General features: G+C 39.4%; 1 protein-coding gene across 1 annotated transcript in view; it reads right to left on the bottom strand.

Moving 5' to 3' along the window:
- LOC119701008 (pinopsin-like) overlaps positions 1 to 16,123 on the bottom strand; it is an 83,351-nt gene extending 67,228 nt beyond the window's left edge. The window contains exons 1-2 of the mRNA XM_038136827.1: positions 15,640 to 16,123; positions 10,424 to 11,184 (exon numbers count right to left, since the gene is read on the bottom strand). Of these exons, the coding sequence (XP_037992755.1) occupies positions 10,424 to 10,775 (352 nt within the window). The 5' untranslated portion in view covers positions 10,776 to 11,184; positions 15,640 to 16,123. The remainder of the gene's footprint in view (positions 1 to 10,423; positions 11,185 to 15,639) is intronic.
- Between the last annotated feature and the right edge of the window lie 2,990 nt (positions 16,124 to 19,113).

The raw sequence follows: 19,113 nt of genomic DNA, 5'->3' as shown, positions 1-19,113 counted from the left end.
AACCTGGCTTTAAATACACAGCAATTGTTTCTGACTTAGTGCTCTGCAAAAAGAGTTATGATAGAGAACTTTACACAAACCAGTTCCACTAAGCAGCAATGCTCAGCAACATTTAGAAAAGCAAACATCAGGACTTATTAGAACAGAAAAACAGAGAAAACACAGAGGAAAGATAGACAGGGAAAGATCATTTAGTGTTTCCTAAAATAAGCAGGTTTTCAAATTAAATCATCAGGTTGCAGACTCAGAATAAACAAACTGGAGAAGGTACTTCTCTTTCAATAGTACATAGTTAATAAGTAGAATTCCTTTATATACTATATTGTGCACACCAAAATTTTGCAGGTTTCCTGAGCAAGTGGAATGGGAGATAAACACAGGAAGACCTATTAGATTCAAAAGTACTGCTTCAGGGAAGAGAGGTGTCCCTACACCACAAATCACAGGCTATCACTACATAATAGAAAAACATCATTGGATGCTGAAAATTATCCCAGCTTTAAGTTTAGTATTCTAGAAGAATAGCTAGGCAAAATACCTTGAATGACATGTACTTGATATCTACACAAAAAACACTTTGCAAGGCGTAACTTATTGAAATGATAAGAAAAAAAACAATTACAGCACAGTAAGAGGCTAATACCTGCTTGTATCTGATATCAGTATTTCTTTTCTAAAGGTCTGAGTGCCCACAACCCTAGAAGAGATATTAACTTGTAATACTCTTACTCATTCTCAAATTCCTTGTTAAACACCACTTGGTGCACTGACCTATAGAGAGAGACTGCTCCATGAAGCAAACCAGATGGTGATATGCTACTATCTACTGCTCTTATCTCAACGTATATTAAGCTAAGGCTTTATCTTGCCTCATAACCTGCTTTCTACCCATTAGAACAAGTCTATTTAAATTCTGACTGGCATATTTATCTGGCAGCCTTTCATCCTACTCCTGTGATGTGGTCTTTGCCTCTCTCAAGGATATTAAATAGAAATACATTTTCAATTTTGAGAAGTACATATAGTAAAGCAATCCTCAGCAAAATCATGCAGCCACTGCTGGACCTCGGCCCTCTTGCACTGCCACACATTTTTTCTCTGAAAATTGAGCAGTTTGAAAACAGTGCAGAATTTCAAAGTTTGGATAAATTAGAGATTTGCTACAAACAATTACATGGAGGAGTTACTTGGTGCACCATTGTCAGTGTACAGAGCATACTGAAAATACACACGCAAATGCCACGGACATAGTCCACTCTTTCACTGAGAGGCAGAATTTATAACCTGTCCTCACTACCAAATTAACTCCTACCCTAGGACTGTTTCTAATTAACTCCTGCTGAACTCACACGGAGGCAGACAGGGATGGCCATCAGCCTCCCAGGCAGTGCTTGCTCTGCTGCCAGCAGTGGAGGGGAGAGCAGTGCCCGCCCCACTCTGCCTTGGGCTGCCTGCTGCGCAGCGCCCAAACAGCTTGCCTAATTTCATTAGGGTGATTAAACAGTCAGTCTAAAGAGGTCCCCTGGTAGCTCCACAAACAGCCTGAATACAGAACAAAAATAGCCCCCAAACAGTAAATCTGGCAAACAACAATGCTTCAGTGTGCACATGCACATAAGGATTAAGTCTAACCATTATGGGTCCTAAAATTCTTATAAGGTCAAGTTAAATGGGATTATCTATGGTTTTGTAAAATTCATACTATTTCTTAGCTGAAAGCAAATCTTTCCAGATGTTAATGTGCTATTCCAGCACTCAGAGGTCTGTTCTAGATTCAGACAACTCTTAGATATTAAGCAATAAAATGCCATATATGTGAATTAAATAGTGGTTTTGAATTTTAGAAATTACCAAGGTCCTAATCTAAGCAAAGTTTTACATAGCTTTTGATTTGTAAAGATGATCTATTCCTTATGATTTTTTTTTACAATGAAGTCTTCTTTTTGTTACCTTGTTTTCTGAGTTACTTGGTCCTGAACAAATTTCTACTGTTATAAATCTCTACAAAAATAATTCAATATAAAGAAGTTTCCTTCTTTTGATTTATCTGAAGCCTGCTGATATTGATTCCTTCTTGCCATAGTTATCTACTATTTCTGCTCTTAATTGCATTAGTGAAACCAATAAAAACAAACAGGAGCAGAGAAAAGAAACAATAGAAGATATAATTAAAAAACAACACTAGAAAATTAGAATGCCTCCAATAAAACACTAAGAAATAGATGTAAAGATTGCCATCTTAGCCCAGTGAGTCCCTAGCCTTCTGCTTTGTGGCTGCTCTACTTTCTTAAGGAACAGCAGAAGTTTGTATCTGACCCCAGGATGAGATTGTACTTCCACCATATTGGAATCTTTCAAACAGGCTTAAGAAACTACAAATAGGAGAAGCAACGTAATTTTACAACATGCTGGGAAGACTCGTTGGTGGAAATAGCCCAGGGCAATAGAGCCTGATGCTGAGAGCTGGCGCAAGAAACCTTCAGCTGAAGCAGGTGAAGTCTGGTATATTGGTAGAAAAGATGGTACCAGCTGACCTTGATTAGAGACATTACCATCCAGACCACAGAGAGATGCCTGGGGAGTCAAGCAGCCCCAGAAACCTGAGCTTTCACCCTTGCATGGGGTGATCCTCTGATTGCATCCCCTGATCCTCACTGGGCCAGCACAGCATGGAGGGGAGAGAGGGGCAAACAGGTCCCACACTGCTCTGGAGGGAAAGCACAGGGACATCTCACAGAAATGGGATGGGGCCATGTCATGGGGATGAAATGCCTTCTCAGAGTGGTGCTCTCTTGCATTTGCTGTCTGCAGGTTCCAAATGTTCCTCCTGCCTGTATCAATTACGGGAAAGTCTATAGCATACAGAGGTAATTTTGAGTTAGTTTTAAAAAACCCAAACAAACCATGACAAAACCAAATCCACAAATCCCCCAGTATTGGGAGGCATTTGGATTATGTTAGCTGAGAAATCCACAGAAGCAATTAAGTGGTCTGTGACTCAATAGAGACTGTGGTTTATTAACATTACTGAATCTTCAGTTTCAGAAGCAGTTTCTCAGCTAGTGTTGATATGTAGAAAATCACAAATGTAAACAGAATAGTTTCAGCTTTCAAATAAACTTATTTTTCTTTTTTAGTGTCAGCACACTAATTTAACAAAATTATTTTCTCACTTAATACACTTATAAAATTAGAAACATAGTAGAAACATTAACATAAAAAGCCCCAGGCAATAGGAAAAAGAATACAAACCCTAATAATTACTTTTCAGTATGAAGTATTTGCCACAGCTGAGGGGAAAAAAGAACTTTATAGTTATCACCTATTATTGTGTCATTATTTGGAACTATGCCAATGGTTTGTATCCTTTTTATCACTGAAAAGACTGCAAATTTGATTTGCTTACTGGACTGGAAGACTTTGCTTAAATGCTTCCTAAAAGGAAAAAGATATAGAAAATTAATGTCTTGAGTTAGGAAATGGTCACTAGGTACATAACTTGGATGTGAACAGCCAAAGATAATATCCTCTCTCTGGCATACTTCAGGGGCTACAAAGGAAGCTTAAAAGTTTTCCAAAAAATTCCGTTCAGATGTGTCAGCATGTGGATGGTCTTAACAGGTCCTAGAGATTATTAAACACATAGCTTAAAAAATATCATTTAATAGCCCTTCACAAGCAAAGTCCATTGGTCTTTAATGTGTTTGTTGGTTTTGTTTGTTTGTTTGGTTTTTTTTTGATTGAACATTGCTTATTTACTGGCCTCTATTTTATTTCATTATACCCACTAAGGGACCAAAAGCCATCTACATTTTAATGACATATTTTTTTCATATGTATGTGACCTGACTACCAACAGAGCTGGTTTCTGCCTTTTCCTAAATTAAAAGAAAGTCAACATCAGGCATAGCCTTGTCTGGGTTAATGCCATGAACCAGGTTTAGGAAAAAGGGCCTGGAAATATCAACGATTAAACTTAAACTCTGACAGAAATGCTGCTTCATCTCCTCCCCATTCCACAGGGAGAAGTGAGGAGGGCTTGAGCAAGGGGCTGCACAGTGCTTCATCTCCAGCCCAGCACACATCTTGGGTGATACCCTGCTGTAACCAAGGCAAAACCTACTCTTATCTCAAGAAGGTGTTAAAGTGCCTGCCAGAGTGAAGTCTCTGATTTCAGGAATAACATTCAAAGTAGGACATTAGGTCTTCCATTTTCAATTTCTTCTTCAAGGCATGATTCCTTCTTTATCATGTTTTCCAAAAGTATTGCCCAAGTTGTCTCCCCACTTTTAAGCATGTAAATTGAATGCAGAAGTCCAGTACTCATGCTCTAAAAACTACCTGCAGAAAGAGCTGACAGCATTTTCCCTACATTATGAATTTGGGATTGTAAAATTGGTAAGAGGACTAGGACACCTCTTCATGGAAACACACTTAAAAGTGCTCACTCTTGCACAACTATTCTAGGTGATTTCAACTTAGTACAGTGCTTAATGCATATAGGAAATAGAAATTCCTGGAAACATCCTGGAAGAGGATACTGAAGTGGGGAGGGAACTATAAGCAAAGTAAGAAAATTAGAGAAAGAAAAAAGAAGTAATAAACACCCCATTTGTGAGGGTCATCTCATGACTTCAGAGAGGTACAGAGCAGGTGTCTACCCCCAAGCTTGGGTTCCTTTCATAGTCCATGGAGATAAAGGGGTGCATGGAGGACACATCTCATATCTCCCCGAAGAGAATGTCTCAGATGTGTTGAACAGTGTGCATGCTGGCAGTACAGATTTGGTTTTCTATTGATTATAAAAAAAGCCTTGGGGATTGGAAAATGTCTGGTTTTAGTCAGATGATTCCCATCTGTCTCTAAGGGGTTGAGCATTTCATTTTTTCCATGTAAGTATGGTCCTGAGAAGTGTATTTAGTAATATACAACTACCTCATTGATTAGTTATTTAAATAAAAAGTATAGCAGGCTAACTTCCGTTTCTTTAAAGAGGAGATGCCAAAAGAGGAATTTGGATTATATATCTTCTTAATAACGACTTTTGTATTTTTGTTTACTGTAAAATCTAATACATATCAGGTGCTGGAAATTAAATAGAAAAATTTAGGATAAACTGCCAATTGTTTTTAGATAAAGGGACTGTAAACACTTTTGACTTATGCCCATGAGTCAGGCACTGGTTTTCCCCCTCTGTTTGAACCAGAGGATTATTTCTGATACTGACCAACTACTGAGGAAAGCTTGCATGGGTCACAATGACTGCAGACATAACAGAACCTGTGCACTTCAAACAGAGAATGTTTTCAGGGTCTGTTGCAGAGCTATGTTTTCCTAAGCAGTACTGATTAGTTGTGTTTGCTACCAACTTCATTTACAGAAGTATCACCTTTAATGCCATCCCAAGCCCACTGGAAAAGGAGCAATCACTGATAAGTGGGTAGGTGAGGAGCTGCTAAGAGTGGTTTTGCACTGGGAGATGAGTACTTGCTGCATCAAAGCTCAGAAAACATCAGACGAACTCTTGCAGGATCAAGCCAAGTAAGATGATGTCTTTTTGTGGGGAAAAAACCATATCTTTTCACAGAAGAGCTGTTTATTACATCTGAGATCTCAACTGCATCCCATAAACAGAGAGTTTCCAGTATGTTGGAAGTTTATACTCTAAATGTAAGTACTTTAGTTTAAGGCAGGGAGTCTAAGACACAGCACATAAAGTCAAGGTAAATTACTAAGAAGAAAATTATTTGTTTAAGGTCACAAGACAACTGAACTTTAAAGCAGAATCATGAGCATTTCTCCATTTCTCACTCATTGTGTTCTCTGGCAGTTTACAAGCGAATAAATCGATAACTGCTTTAATATGACTGAAAAGATTATCTGCCCACAGAGTTGAGTACAGGGTTTCTAAAAAGATTCAAGTCCTCATTTAGGTATGACCTTGAGTTATCAATGGCCATTAGGACACATCTACATGCCTTACTTCAGTGCAAATAGGACTGGAGCCCTCTGCTGCACCCAGAACTGACAGGATGCTGTGTGGGAAGACACAGACAGTCACACAGCTTTTGTATGACATAGGCATCTCTGGCTCCTCTAGAATAGTGATGCTCTTTTACACAACACTAATCAGAATTCATTTTTTACAATAAAATATTGAAAACAACTTCTTGGGCAAGCTGCGGGTATTTTAACCACCACGAAGGTTAAGAAAGAGAAAAACAACCAGCTGAAAACAAGAGCTAATAGTTCAACAGGCACAAAAATTTCCCTGCTAAAAATGTGCCTTGGAACTTTTCCAGCATTAGAGTCTAGTGTTGGATTTCTGTAGCCAGAGACAGCTTTTTCTTTCTCATATGTATCAATCTATTTAATATTTAATCCTGATATGACATGGCATAGAGTAGTGGTTCTAAAAATGAACTCCAGAAGTCATCTGAGCTCAAATTCTGCCTGTCCTACATGTTTGGGAAGTTTACATTAGTGCAAATATCTTGAGAAAATACAATTTTTTCTGAAAGTTTGCATCTGTCCAGAGATTTAAAATGTTTAATAAGGCACAGTGCAGAGATTACATGTGAGATGGTCAAAACTGCAAGACAAGCCTAATCTTAAAATGGCATTATCACTTCCTGTGTATGTGGTCTCTATGAGAGTGCATTAAAATAATACATTTTTCCTAAATTAAAATCTAATGCTTAGTCATTTCATGATATTTTTAGCCACTCTTTTTTCACCTTGCCTGCAAAGGTTACTGAGAGTTCAGCTGTGAAAATAGATCCTGTCCCTGTGTCACTTTCCATGTGTGCTTAAATGTATAACCATGAGCCTGTCGAACCATGATGAAGTGGTGTGTAATGGCAGCAAATTTTAAAAATCCATCCATTTCCCCAACTCAGTGACATGTGCAATTTCCATTACAGTGACCTACTTAACAGAACTGCAATCAAGGATGAGCACCAGGGTAAAATCATTTACCCTGGGAACAGACCATGCTGTTTCTCCTCTAGCTCCATTCCTGGTACTTCTCCAAATCAAGACCCAACAGCTCATACTTCCATTGCAGATCTCACAGTATTTAATTTTCTCCTTAAAATCCCCATTACATGCTTATTGATCAGCATCTGCACTTCCCATTAGCTTCCAAACCGTGTGCTTTCCATATATGGTTTGAAATCACAAAGCAGATATAGGGATATCAGCAAGTAATTAAACCAAAAAACTACACTTTGTACATAATTTTTCTCCACTGTGCCCATGGCAACCCCGTGGTTGTCATTCTTGGGTCATGTTTTTTCAGTGCCTAGGGTAGGCAATGGATTGCCTGGTAAACAGCTTACTCGATTTCCCACCAAGTGACATGGCACTGTCAATATTGCTGGGAGGGGAATCAGAGCTGCTTTCCAGATCACCTCCCAGGCATGTGATTTTTAAAAAGGTAAGACAGTTTAGAGATAAAAAAAAAAAAGGTGATCTCTCACCTTGCATTTACATTTGAAATAAATCTCAGCTTCCTACTTTCATTCCCTCAGGTTTCATCCAAGCCACAGACCTGAAGGATAACACCTTCACTCTCCGTTTGGTTTAAAACACAGAGGAGGCTTTCACCGTATCATAAAACAAGTGGGAGGGGAAAAAATGACCTTAAAAACATAGTCCTGCTAGAAGATTTGCAAGAATGAACTGCATTTATAAATATTTTAACAGTTTGAATTTGGCTTAGGTGCGTCTTACATCATTAAACAATCACCAAGTCATGAAGATTAGTTGCCCATCTAAAGTTTCTTTAAGATTTAGAAAAACACTGCAGTTAGAAAAAAAAAAAAGCACATATCTTCATTATCTTCATTTAGCACAAGAAAGTGCAATTCTAGTGGGCCCAGTGAACTTAGACCACCACAGAATCATCAAGATTGTAAGAGATCTTCAAGATTATCTAGTCCAACCAGCAACCCAGCACCACCATAATTATCCCAAAACCATAGCCCTTAGCACTTAGCATCATTAACACTTAACATCATTAACAGTATGTTCCTATACTTTTGTTTATCCTAGTAGGATCATCTAGCCCATGACAAAAAAAAAAAACAAACCCAAACTGGTACAAATATTGAAGCATTTATTCTTACCAGAGCTGGTATTGAAGTTCAGTTCATCTTACTTACTCTATTCTGGATCTTAAGCATTAGTGCCCTGTCTCTTATCTTTGATGGGCCAAAATCAGACACGAAGTACCAAGGAGGGAAAGCTATTTTTTTAGCTAATAAATGTATGAGTTTTTTTTTTAGGAATAGCTAAAGGATGAATAATGGTATTTATCAGCAGAAAAAAATGTGTTTGTAAAGACACATAAACGTTAGGCAACCTGCTATTTTTATTTGCTTTTACTCATGCTGTATCGTAATCAACATTTTTTAATTATAACTCGGTAAGCAAACGTCTTCATTATGCCCTTTATACACACTAATGAAAGAACACATAAGAGTGCTGCAAGACTTTCACATGAACTATACACACTTTAACAACTACCTGCATTTAGGCTGCCTCAGCTTCCCAGGACATCCCACTGACAGCACCAACATCACTCAGAGGAGCTCAGGTCCCCATTGGCATTCCAGGCTTTGCTGTTGTGTTTGCCTGTGTGTTCCTTGATGATCTAATCAATTTTAAGAATCATAGCAGAAACTATCACATGAAAACAGGTATCACGACAGCACAGAAATCTGCACTCCTGCCATGCATCCAATTCATAAAGATCTGACTTTGATGAATTATTCCACAAACAGAACACCCTGGGAGAAACTTACCCATTTGCAGGTTTAATTCCACAGTCAGTGGGATGATAACTCACATGTATTCAGACAAAAGCCAGCAGGCTCAAAAGAGCACCTTTAACATACCTTTTTTGCTCAGCCCTTGAACACCCACCTCTTTTTCCCCTCCCTCTTCAAATGTTATTTCCCACTCCCACTGGTAAATAATAAAGAGAAATCTCAAAGTATGGAGAAAAAAAAATAGTACTGGCTCCTTTGTGCCTGAGAAAAATACTTACAGAAATACTGGAATACCTAAAACACACAAAAATGGAAATGAAACCTGGAAGAAGACATGTCATTCTGCTCAGCACAGACCAAACTGAAAACAACCTACCAAAACAAGCCAAGGTGCTGTATGACCATAAAGTCTATTTTTGGATGGCCAAAGTGGCCATCTTATATAACACAGCCGTTCCCAACTCCTTTGGGCAAAGCAGCAGTTTCCCAGAGGAAGCTGCCAGGATGGGTTAATGGTCATGAGTGGAGCACATATTTGAAGAAGGAACAGGTACCAGAGACCACACCACTGGAAGTAGCAAAGAGTTTATAATCCAGGTAGAGAACATGTGTTTGAATTCACCACCTGATTTTCCATCAAGAGCTGTGGAAGCACCTCTTGGATCAAAGAGCCTACACAAGATGTGCTGCAGTCCAGGGTTGGAGAAGAGCCAGGAATGTGTTTGTCCTGCCCTCGTGGCCTGGAGGCACCCAAGCAAGGATGTAGAGCAAGAGGGAGCTGTGCCAAGTCCCCTGGTCTGGGTTAGATAAGGATCACACCCAGACATGCACCCACAGGCCAGTTCATGCTTTAGTGGATCTTTTTATGAATGTAGGAAAGGGTCACTGCTTGGTGATGCAACAGGCATCTTCAAGCAACAGGCTTCATCCTTGGAGGGATGAAGGCTACCCTCTGACTGTTCATTGTCCTTTATATTCTTTTAATAATCACAAGAAATCCAGTTACAGCACTTACATCTAGCACTGCAAAAGATGGTTGCAAAAAAAATTTTGTCTGGACAGGAGAGCAACACTGAATACTTTTCCCATCACTTCTGACAAATCTATTCCTGCAACCTAATTTTCTACTGAAGCTGCAAACCTGCAAGTCTAAAATAAATATTTTGCTTTGCAGAACAGAAATCATCTGATTATAAGAATTCACTATCTGGGACATGAGGAATTCATATTATAAATAGAGAGAAAATTAAAAATGGTAAATATAGTACTTTCAGGAGGCTTTGTTCATGACAGAAACCACACTGAGGGATCTGCAGTTCAGCAATGGCACAGATTTTCCTGAGAAAGAGGAAAGTATTATATATGTTCATACATTTAATCAAACTCTCTCCGGTGGCTTGCCTTTTTTTAAATTCCATTTTTAGTTCTTAAGAAACAAGTAATTTTGAAGAATGAGATATGGTAGGAAATATTTATTAGATCCATGCTTCTCTTTCATAAAGTCTTTTTTTAAGATGTTTTAAACTATGGACAAGGCAATTAAATTATCCTTCTGTTCACCACAGAAGAGCATTTAGCTCCCTAATCACATTGCTTAGTGTACCAGGGCTAAAAAGAAGAATAGTAAAGGATCATCACTGAACTCTTACCAAAGCAGGAATTGACAAAGCCATACCACCTACAAGCATGGTCCCCTCCGATCCATTTGCCACGGATGTTGGATGCAAAGCTGAGGGTAGTTCCCGAGATGCACACTAACATGTCACTGACGCTGATGTTCAGGAGAAGCATGTTGACTGGGTTACGCAGGGTTTTAAATTTGCAGAAGAGGATGAGGACAATCAAGTTATTCAAGAAACCGAAAAACAAGATTAATCCAAGAAAAACAGCCACTACTGTGTGCCCACTTCGTGAGAGTCCAGCCCTTGGCTCAACAGGATGTGCAGGTGCACCAAAGCTCAGGTTATACATCAAAGTGTGGTTCATTTCGGACTTTGTCATGGTTCAGTGAGGGCAGAGATGCTGGGTGCCCTTTGCTGAAGCAGTTTCCCAGAAGTCATTCCATCACAGATGAAATCATCTCAGGAGCCTGGTGATCTTTGCTCAGATGAGATATCTCTTAGATGGTTATGCAGGTATGAAACACTGTATTGCAGCTCAGGACTGTTTTTCTGCGCTGTGTCTTTCCAGGGGTCTGCTCTGCAGTAATTCCAGGGCAACAGAACCAAGTGAACAATCATCTCAAATTCATCTTTCTTGTTTAAACCTAGGATAATATTAGATGATGTTTTTTGATGTTCAGAATGGAAGGTATCTTAAAAAGATGCCTCAGCATGGTCTCCTCCTTCAGAGCAAAGGACAGCCCTATCAATGGCAGCTACCCTCCTTTCCTCTGACAATGGGTGTCTTTCTGAAAATATAGAAAAAACAAACGGTTAGAACCAAATAACTCTTTCCATACAAAATGCAAAAAATAGGTACATCGTTTACTAACAGTTCCTCCTGTTTTGAACTATAACAAATATCTCTCATTCTTTTCAGTTTTTACTCTGATTTTTTAAAGAAACATCAGTTTGTTTACATTTTCTTGGATGTTTTAAGCATTTTTTCCCTAGCTCACAGTTTAGCATGGAGAAGGTTGTTTGCACCTTCCTAGCAAAGTTCCTCATGTGAGAAAATCCATGCTGAAACGTACCTTTTGCATCAGCTTCCCAGGGGAAGAACTATGTCTTCCTCCACATTAAGTCAATCTACACCAAATGAAGATTCATTCTTGGCTTGACCTTAATTAAAATTATGACAAATTTAGGCAGAGAAAGTATTACTTTACTCAGAAAGAAAAATATCAAATGCTGTCCCTCAAGCTCTCATGTGCACACAAAGGTTTGCAGATCTGTGATAACAATATCTGTCCTCCCACATTTTCCAGTGAACAGATGTCTTCCTTTATTATTTACAAAGCAGCCAGACACCCAAAGCCTCACACCTCTCCTATCACAGGTGTAAAATTTATCCACATGCAGTGAATACCATGAATACAGTGCTTGTGTATTTTGTGAAACAATAGTGTTTACTGTGGATTCACAACTACATAGCCTACCTTCTCTGTGGCTGCAGGCAAATTCTGCACAGAATTTTCCATAAAAATGGAGATGTGTGTATATGTATATGTATAATATATAAATTTCCACTCCTCAGAGCAAAATGCATGATACCCATGTCTTGCTGGACTAAAAAAATATGAAATTTTCTCTTTCATGTGCCATGTACTCCTAGAATGATTGCACACATGTTAAAATGGAGCATCTCCTGTACTACTCCTAACTGTTGTTGACTGGAAATTGTCTTGCAGAAAAATATGTATTTACCAACTCGAAAATTGCGAGTTCAGTTTACTGAAGATTCAGAGGTTGCTTGCTTTTTTCTTTTATATCTTTGTGTCATTATAACAATTTAGAATAAGTATTTTGTCTCCCTATTTCTCTACTTTCCCAAACTCACTGTGCTTGCTAAATGTTACAGTGATTTTAAAGTCTAACATATACAGACTGTCTTAAGTTTTTTTTTCTGGTAAGTAAATTATGTACACTTCACAGATCTTCTACTCTTTGGTCATTGAGAATCTGAAACATTGATGCTTTCTGATTTTTTCCTCTCTATTTAGGAGGTACATGGTAATCCATGTTGGAAAGGGTGCCAGGTAGAATATCTAAGAGAAAGAACTTTTTTAGCCCTCTTCCTACAATTTAAAAAAAAAAAAATCTCCTACCCAATTCTGGTTGCAGGTTATAGAAGGAAACTAACTGGGTCTAACCATCAATATACTTTAAATTGTATATAGTTTAAAAGAACAGAGTGAAAAATTAGTGGAACAAAAACCAAATCTTAAAAATACTCTTCTAAGCATTTCTCCTATGTGAACAGGCTGAGAGAGTTGGGGCAGTACTTAAAATGGGGAGAAACGTCTTAGCAGAGCCTGTAGCAAAGGGGTAATGGTTTAAAACTAAAGGATGGTCAATTTAGGGTCACTAATGAAGATATTTTTTACAACAAGGAGGGATGAAACACTGGAACAGGTTGCCCAGAGAGGTGTTAGATGCTCATCCCTGGCAATGTTCAAGGTGAGGTTGGACAGGGCCCTGAACAGAGTCTTCAACTCTGACTGAGTTGAAGATGTCCTTGCCTATTGCAGGGGGGTTGCACTAGATGACCTTTAAATGTCTGTACCAACACAAATTATCCCATGATTAAAAATTTAGCTCAAAATATAAATAATAAATTGTAGGTCTATTACACAGTCATCCTGCATTCTTAAAAACAGATCAAGAGTTCATATTGATAGTGCTTATAAAAGGACATTTATTCCCTGGATGGAACTCAGCTGACTAAAATTTTGCAGGTGTGGTGGTGTCAGATCAGGTGTGCAGGCACAGCCTGGTGTCCAGGTCATTTCTCCACTGACCACCACTCACAGAGCTTTAGCTGGGCAAGTCCTGCCCTGGTGTGTTGGGAAATTATACTTTAACGCACAGGCAAGATGAGCAGGTCCTGAAAGTTCAGTGTAAGACACATATTAAAATGATATTACTTGATATCAAAAGATGACAAACATGATGCACAAAGATGAGCTTCAAAAAGGTTTGGGTGAATTTAGGAGACAGAGGTCTGCAGATGAAGACATCTGAAGATCTGGACTATGTGGGAGTAAGTCTCTTTATACAAGCTCATGTATAAAGTGCAAACTTTTTTACACTTATGGACGAAGTAAAAAAATAAATTCAAATTTCAAAATAGCTTCTAAACTCCCATACTAATCCCTTGAAGAATGGGTCCAAGTTTACCTAATATTAGCATTTAACTGAATAATACACATTATTGTTGTAAAACACTTGTAGATGAGCTTTGTGCTTTTGTGTTCATTTGATTTTCTTTCTTTTTTTTTTTTTTTTCCTCCAGAGAGGTAGCTTGGTTTAACAGAGGTTACTTTGGAACTCTATAAACCCTGTCTTATAGGTGACCCTCTGCACCTCACAGGGCTCCATGACCCAGAAGGACAGCCTGAACCCTCCCAATTCCTAGCAGGAAGCTAGGAGCTTGCAGAATTGCCAATTCTGCTTCTCAAAAAAACGTTTAAAAACCCCAAAACAATAAAACCTACAATTCCATCCAAGACAAGTAAATGAGAATCCAGTTTGTCCCCTTGAATTTGTCAGAGTTGACAGGGAATGGAAAACATACCCAAAGTGATACAAAACATATGGCCAGGTGAAATGGGCCAAAAGTTTGTTTAATGTCACCACCGATTAAATCCTGCATCTGTTAACTGGTTTTGACAGTAAAAGTCTAAAGATACAGCAAAACAGACACCCATCACTGCTTGTATTTTCTCTGAAGTAGTCTGTTGGAAAAAAATAAGGTTTCAGAAGATGTTAGATCAGCTTCTGGGAGCACAGGCTTTTAATACTGAGAATGAGAGGCTTCTTTTAACACTTGACACCACGCATTAGTTTGAGCAGTGAAGCTGGTTTATTTCCTTTCTCACTTTTCTACCAAATAACTTATGGAACACATTAGCTTCACGGGTTTCCAGCTGGGAGATTCTTTACCATCTTCTCTTGAAACATTGTGCAACATGCCAAAGATGATGCTGAATTCACTTTAAATATTTAAAATCTGAAGAAAATGCATAAAATAAATAAAATTAAACTTCATATAACTAAAAAAAAACTTATCCTTTTCCATCATAACTACATTGTTCTCTTGGGATATAAAGGAGCTATAAAAAACCCTCTCATACTGACATATCTACACAACTTAAATCAACTTATGGCTTACTTCATACAAAAATCAATTTTAAAATAGCTGGTTTTCTTCATTCAAGAACTTGTATTTTTAATGAAAAGGTAAATCAAAGAACAAACAAACAAAAACATCCAAACAAACTCCCCTACATAACATTTCAAAGACAATCCCAGATGAAATTTTATGAAGGAAGAATCACTTTTTTGACCTGCTAACAGAATTATGATAGCAATAGTGTATTTTTAAGTTGACATACATTTAACTTCATCTTTCAGATGAGAAACTGAATTGTTTTTAACAGAAAACATCCAAAAACCAGAGGCATCATCTGAAATAATTCTTTTAAAACACAGCTGAAAGATGAGGATCTTCATGGGACTTCACAACACTATAGTCAGAATTCCCATCTGTTCTGGACTATTTTTCCATGCTCCAAGCCACACTGCGAGATTTCAAGAGATCCAGAGAGATCTTTAGAGCTAAGCTAGAAGACTGAGAGGAGGTTCTATGATTCAGAAGTTCGGGTATCTCCCAGCTCCCAAAACCTTCTGTCTGTGCAAGAATCTCTTGTATGCAGATCAGCAGATTTACTTTCAGCAGTTCACGTTCATGACACAGACAGACATGGAAATGAGAACAACCGAAGTACAGAACACATGTGATGAAGTTCACACGTTTGAATGCCGTACTATTTACTCAAGGGGAAAAATCTCAGTGTGGCAAACCCATGCTTTTGAAAAAGAAGCTACTTTCATTTAGTATATTGAAACTTTAGGCAACACCTCTTACGTACAAAGAGGAAGTTGATGCACAGAAATGTCTATGGTACGAGCAGATGCGACAGACCCACTCCTGAGCTGGGCTGAAGCCATCAGAAGCGTCCCAGAGCCCAAGCCGGGACTGAAAGCACCTCCTGGATGCCCGGGCTCACCCTAGGCTTCTAAACACGGCACCAAGCAAAAGCCTCTCCTGCCAACATCCGCGTCCTTCACAAACTTTTTCGCACTTCGTTGGGAGGGGAGTGGAAGGGAAGGTAGCATAGTACACTGGAAGGAAAACCCACCTGTATCTTTCATCCACAGCGACCCAAAGCGAAAACAGGCACCCAAGTCTGGCGACAAACACGTCCCGAGCGGCGGCACCAGGAGCCCCGGTAGCCGGTTGCCGTCCCGGGCGGTGGTGGCCGGCTGCCGAGGGCGGACCGCCCGCTGCCCGCGCCCGCGGAGCCGCAGGGCGCTCACGCTGCCGGGATGCAGGCGGCGGGCTCGCCCTGCCCGCACACGTCCTTCTCCTCCTCCCCTCCCCGGTGGGCTACGAGGACATCCAGCTTCGAGAGGGCGGGGGAGAGTGAACAGATGGTTTTGCTAAGTTAAAGAATACGAACGAAGCGTCCCGCTCCCGCCCGCGGCTCCCGGCGCAGCCCGCCAAGCTCCGCCCGCGCCGGGGCGGTGCAGCAGCCCGAGCGCCCGACACAGCGCGTACCCAGCGCCCCGCGGCCCGCGCCCAGCATCCTCGGTCCGCGCTCAGCATCCCGCGGTCCGCACTCAGCATCCCGCGGTCCGCGCCCAGCATCCCGCGGTCCGTGCTCGGTATCCCGCGGTCCGCGTTCGGCCACTGCGCCGGGGCTGCTCCCCCCGGACATCCCTGGTGGTGCCGCACGGCCGCCCAGCGAGCTTGGGCTGGGCGCTCTTCTCACGCTTACTGCTGGGAAACACTCTTTCTGGTTTTGTTAAGCAAGCAGATAGAAACAGCTGCTCGGCAGCGGTCAGGAGTGCAGTTTAAACACGTGTCAAAATGTGGCAGTTTTGACTTGGCAAAACCAAAACCAGACGTATATTGTGTGTAATTTATCAGTCATCTGTTTGTCTGTGTTTTCCAGAAATCTTTACGTTTTAAGCATTTACAGACCGAACAAGCACTATGGTTGCTGTGTGCTGAATCCAATGTTTTCAGAAATACGTCTGTGTGTTGCAGAAACAGCATATGGCTTGAAAAGCTATGTAGTGCTGTGTCTTCCTGTCACTACTACTGCCTACAACTATACTGCTCCTTGAGACATACTGCTCTGGTTTTCCTACAGAGGGGAAAAAAAAGTGCCCATGGGGAATGAACTGCTGGATAAAACCCCTGAGAGAAAAACTAGAGTATACTTTGCTTTGTTGAACATCTCTTAGCTCTGGTTCTTGCTGGATTTCTAATCAGTCTTTTAAATTTGTAGATCACAGTTAAAGCCTGTAAAGTCATCATCATAGTCATATTAGTCCACCTAGATTTAACCTCTTATCTGATCACACTTGCAGCTTTTTCACCATCTCTGCCTTCAAGACAGACCTATTGCACCTATTGTTATAGAAAAACAGTCCAGCAAAAAAAAAAAAAAAGGTGCTGTGAAGTTTACTCATATAATCTTTCCCCAGTGAAGTCTAAGCAGACCTCATAGGTTGTACCAATAACAATATTTTGTTTCACAATTCAGCCTAAGTAAAACTATTTCATTAAATAAAATAAGAATTTTCTGAAGAAATAAATCAGGAAAATACTTAATACCATCATTTTCAGAAAACACTGTATCACAATTTTGCTCATTAGAATTCTACTGTAAACTAAGAATTGCTTCTCCCAGGAAAAAAGAAAGTCTAAAATATTGTGCAAATGTCACATTCAGAGAGAGAACAGGAGTGTACCTCCTTTAGAGATGCCTACTTAAAATTAAGAGTGTTAATTTTTTAAAATATCACTTGTGAAATGTCTATCTCTGAAATTCTCCATTTTGGCAGCTAGTTACAAAAATACCACAGTAACTAGTTGCATGTATTTATAATAATTTTTCAACAGCATGAAAATGTGTTGTTAACATGGTGTTAAATTGAACTTCATTACCTGGTGCAAAGTCAGACAAAACTGCTTACTAAAAATACTATAAAATTTAATTTGAAATTCATTTACCTGCTATGAACATGGAAGAGTTCAAAAAGTGGATTGTAGCAGCAAAAAAAACCCTTATCAATACAAAAAAAAAATCATCAGACTATTTATGTTCATTGAATCTCCTTTTGTTTCAGAGATTCAGAGCAGTTTGGCAGCCTTACTAATCACCAGGGTGTGTCAGTGAAGAGTTGCCATGCTGGTAGATGGTGCCCATTTGGGTTGTAATTCTGATGGTGTCCATTTGGGTTGAAATTCTGACATCCTGGTGGTGCTTCAGATATGAAGCATGAGTGTTTGATTTTAATTCCTGCTTTGGTTTAATTAAAAAAAAAAAAAAAAAAAAAAAGCAAGCAAATTCTAGTATCTTCCATGAATTTCCTGCTTACCTCTTGCTTTCAAACAAATCTTGTGACTTTTGGAGAAGTCTCAAATATCATACAGAAGAAGGGACAGCAAATTAATCAAGTGGGGAGCAGTACTGAGAACACCTGCTGTTGTGTTCACCTACATCTGTACAGCATGTGGGAAGTTGGGATTGCGTCCAGATACCAGTTACTTGAAAGCATGTAAGAGTTCTTGAAGTTACTTTCTTATGTTCCCATGGGAACTGCTTTTAGTATCCTCATTTATAATCTCTCCAACTTTGCTCTTTGAGAAAGACCCTGTTAGTCCAGCTTAGTGCTAGGGGTGACCTCTGTTCTGGAGTTCTAAAAAGAAAAAAATGTTTCTTGACTCTTTCCTTACTTTTACAAAAAAGACATCAGCAATCATAGTTTCATTGGCTTAATATATGATGTAGGGCACCTCCTGGGCTCAGTGACATGCTGTGCATACCCAAGATACCAAAGAGTGGGGGTGCATTCCATGGTTTTGCCAAGTAGCTGCCATGATAACGTTGGAATAATTTCGTTTTCCATGACAGTAACAAAATAAGGAGAAAACATAGGGAAAGGGAGAGAAACTCTTTTTTTCCACCTGTCCACAGCTGCAAGCAGTAATAATTCTCAAAATCCTTACTGTGATTGCATTTGACAATGAAGCAAAACCAAAGGATCCTCAGATTTATCACAGTTTCCCACAGCCTATGCCTAGGAAATCAACTCATTGATTGCTTATAAAGAATGGCAGCAGATGACAAATGCATTGGCCTGGGTTACATATTTAGATGTTTTGGGTGGCAAGATTCCACAGTTTGTGAATTTGGAGAGAGAACACTAGATGTGAGTCCAAGATTGATATTGCTCATAATCTCCTTATTCTGCCGAAATCATGTGAAGGCAAGACTGAAAGCAGCTACTAAAATTTAGGATTATATATAAAAATATAATCATTCCTGTTTTGGAATTAAGATAAGAACATGTTACATCATATTAAAACCATTATTAAAAGATTCTGAAATGCCTTCAGAACAGTGTGGAAGAAGATAATTTTAATTTCATATAAACTAAGGGAGAATTTGTGAGTCAAAGCCAAGTTTCTTCATCTTAAAACAATTTTTAGGTTCAGTTACCCACACAGAGGTATCTAATGTGTTTGAGACATCCTTGAAAATCCCATCCAATTCTTTTCTAAGAGGACATAAGCCAGAGAGGTGTGGGTCTCCAAAATG

The sequence above is a fragment of the Motacilla alba genome, chromosome 1, assembly GCF_015832195.1.
Source record: "Motacilla alba alba isolate MOTALB_02 chromosome 1, Motacilla_alba_V1.0_pri, whole genome shotgun sequence".
Lineage (NCBI taxonomy): Eukaryota > Metazoa > Chordata > Aves > Passeriformes > Motacillidae > Motacilla > Motacilla alba.
Note: the sequence above shows the minus strand (reverse complement) of the source record. Positions and strands in the feature narration are given on the sequence as shown.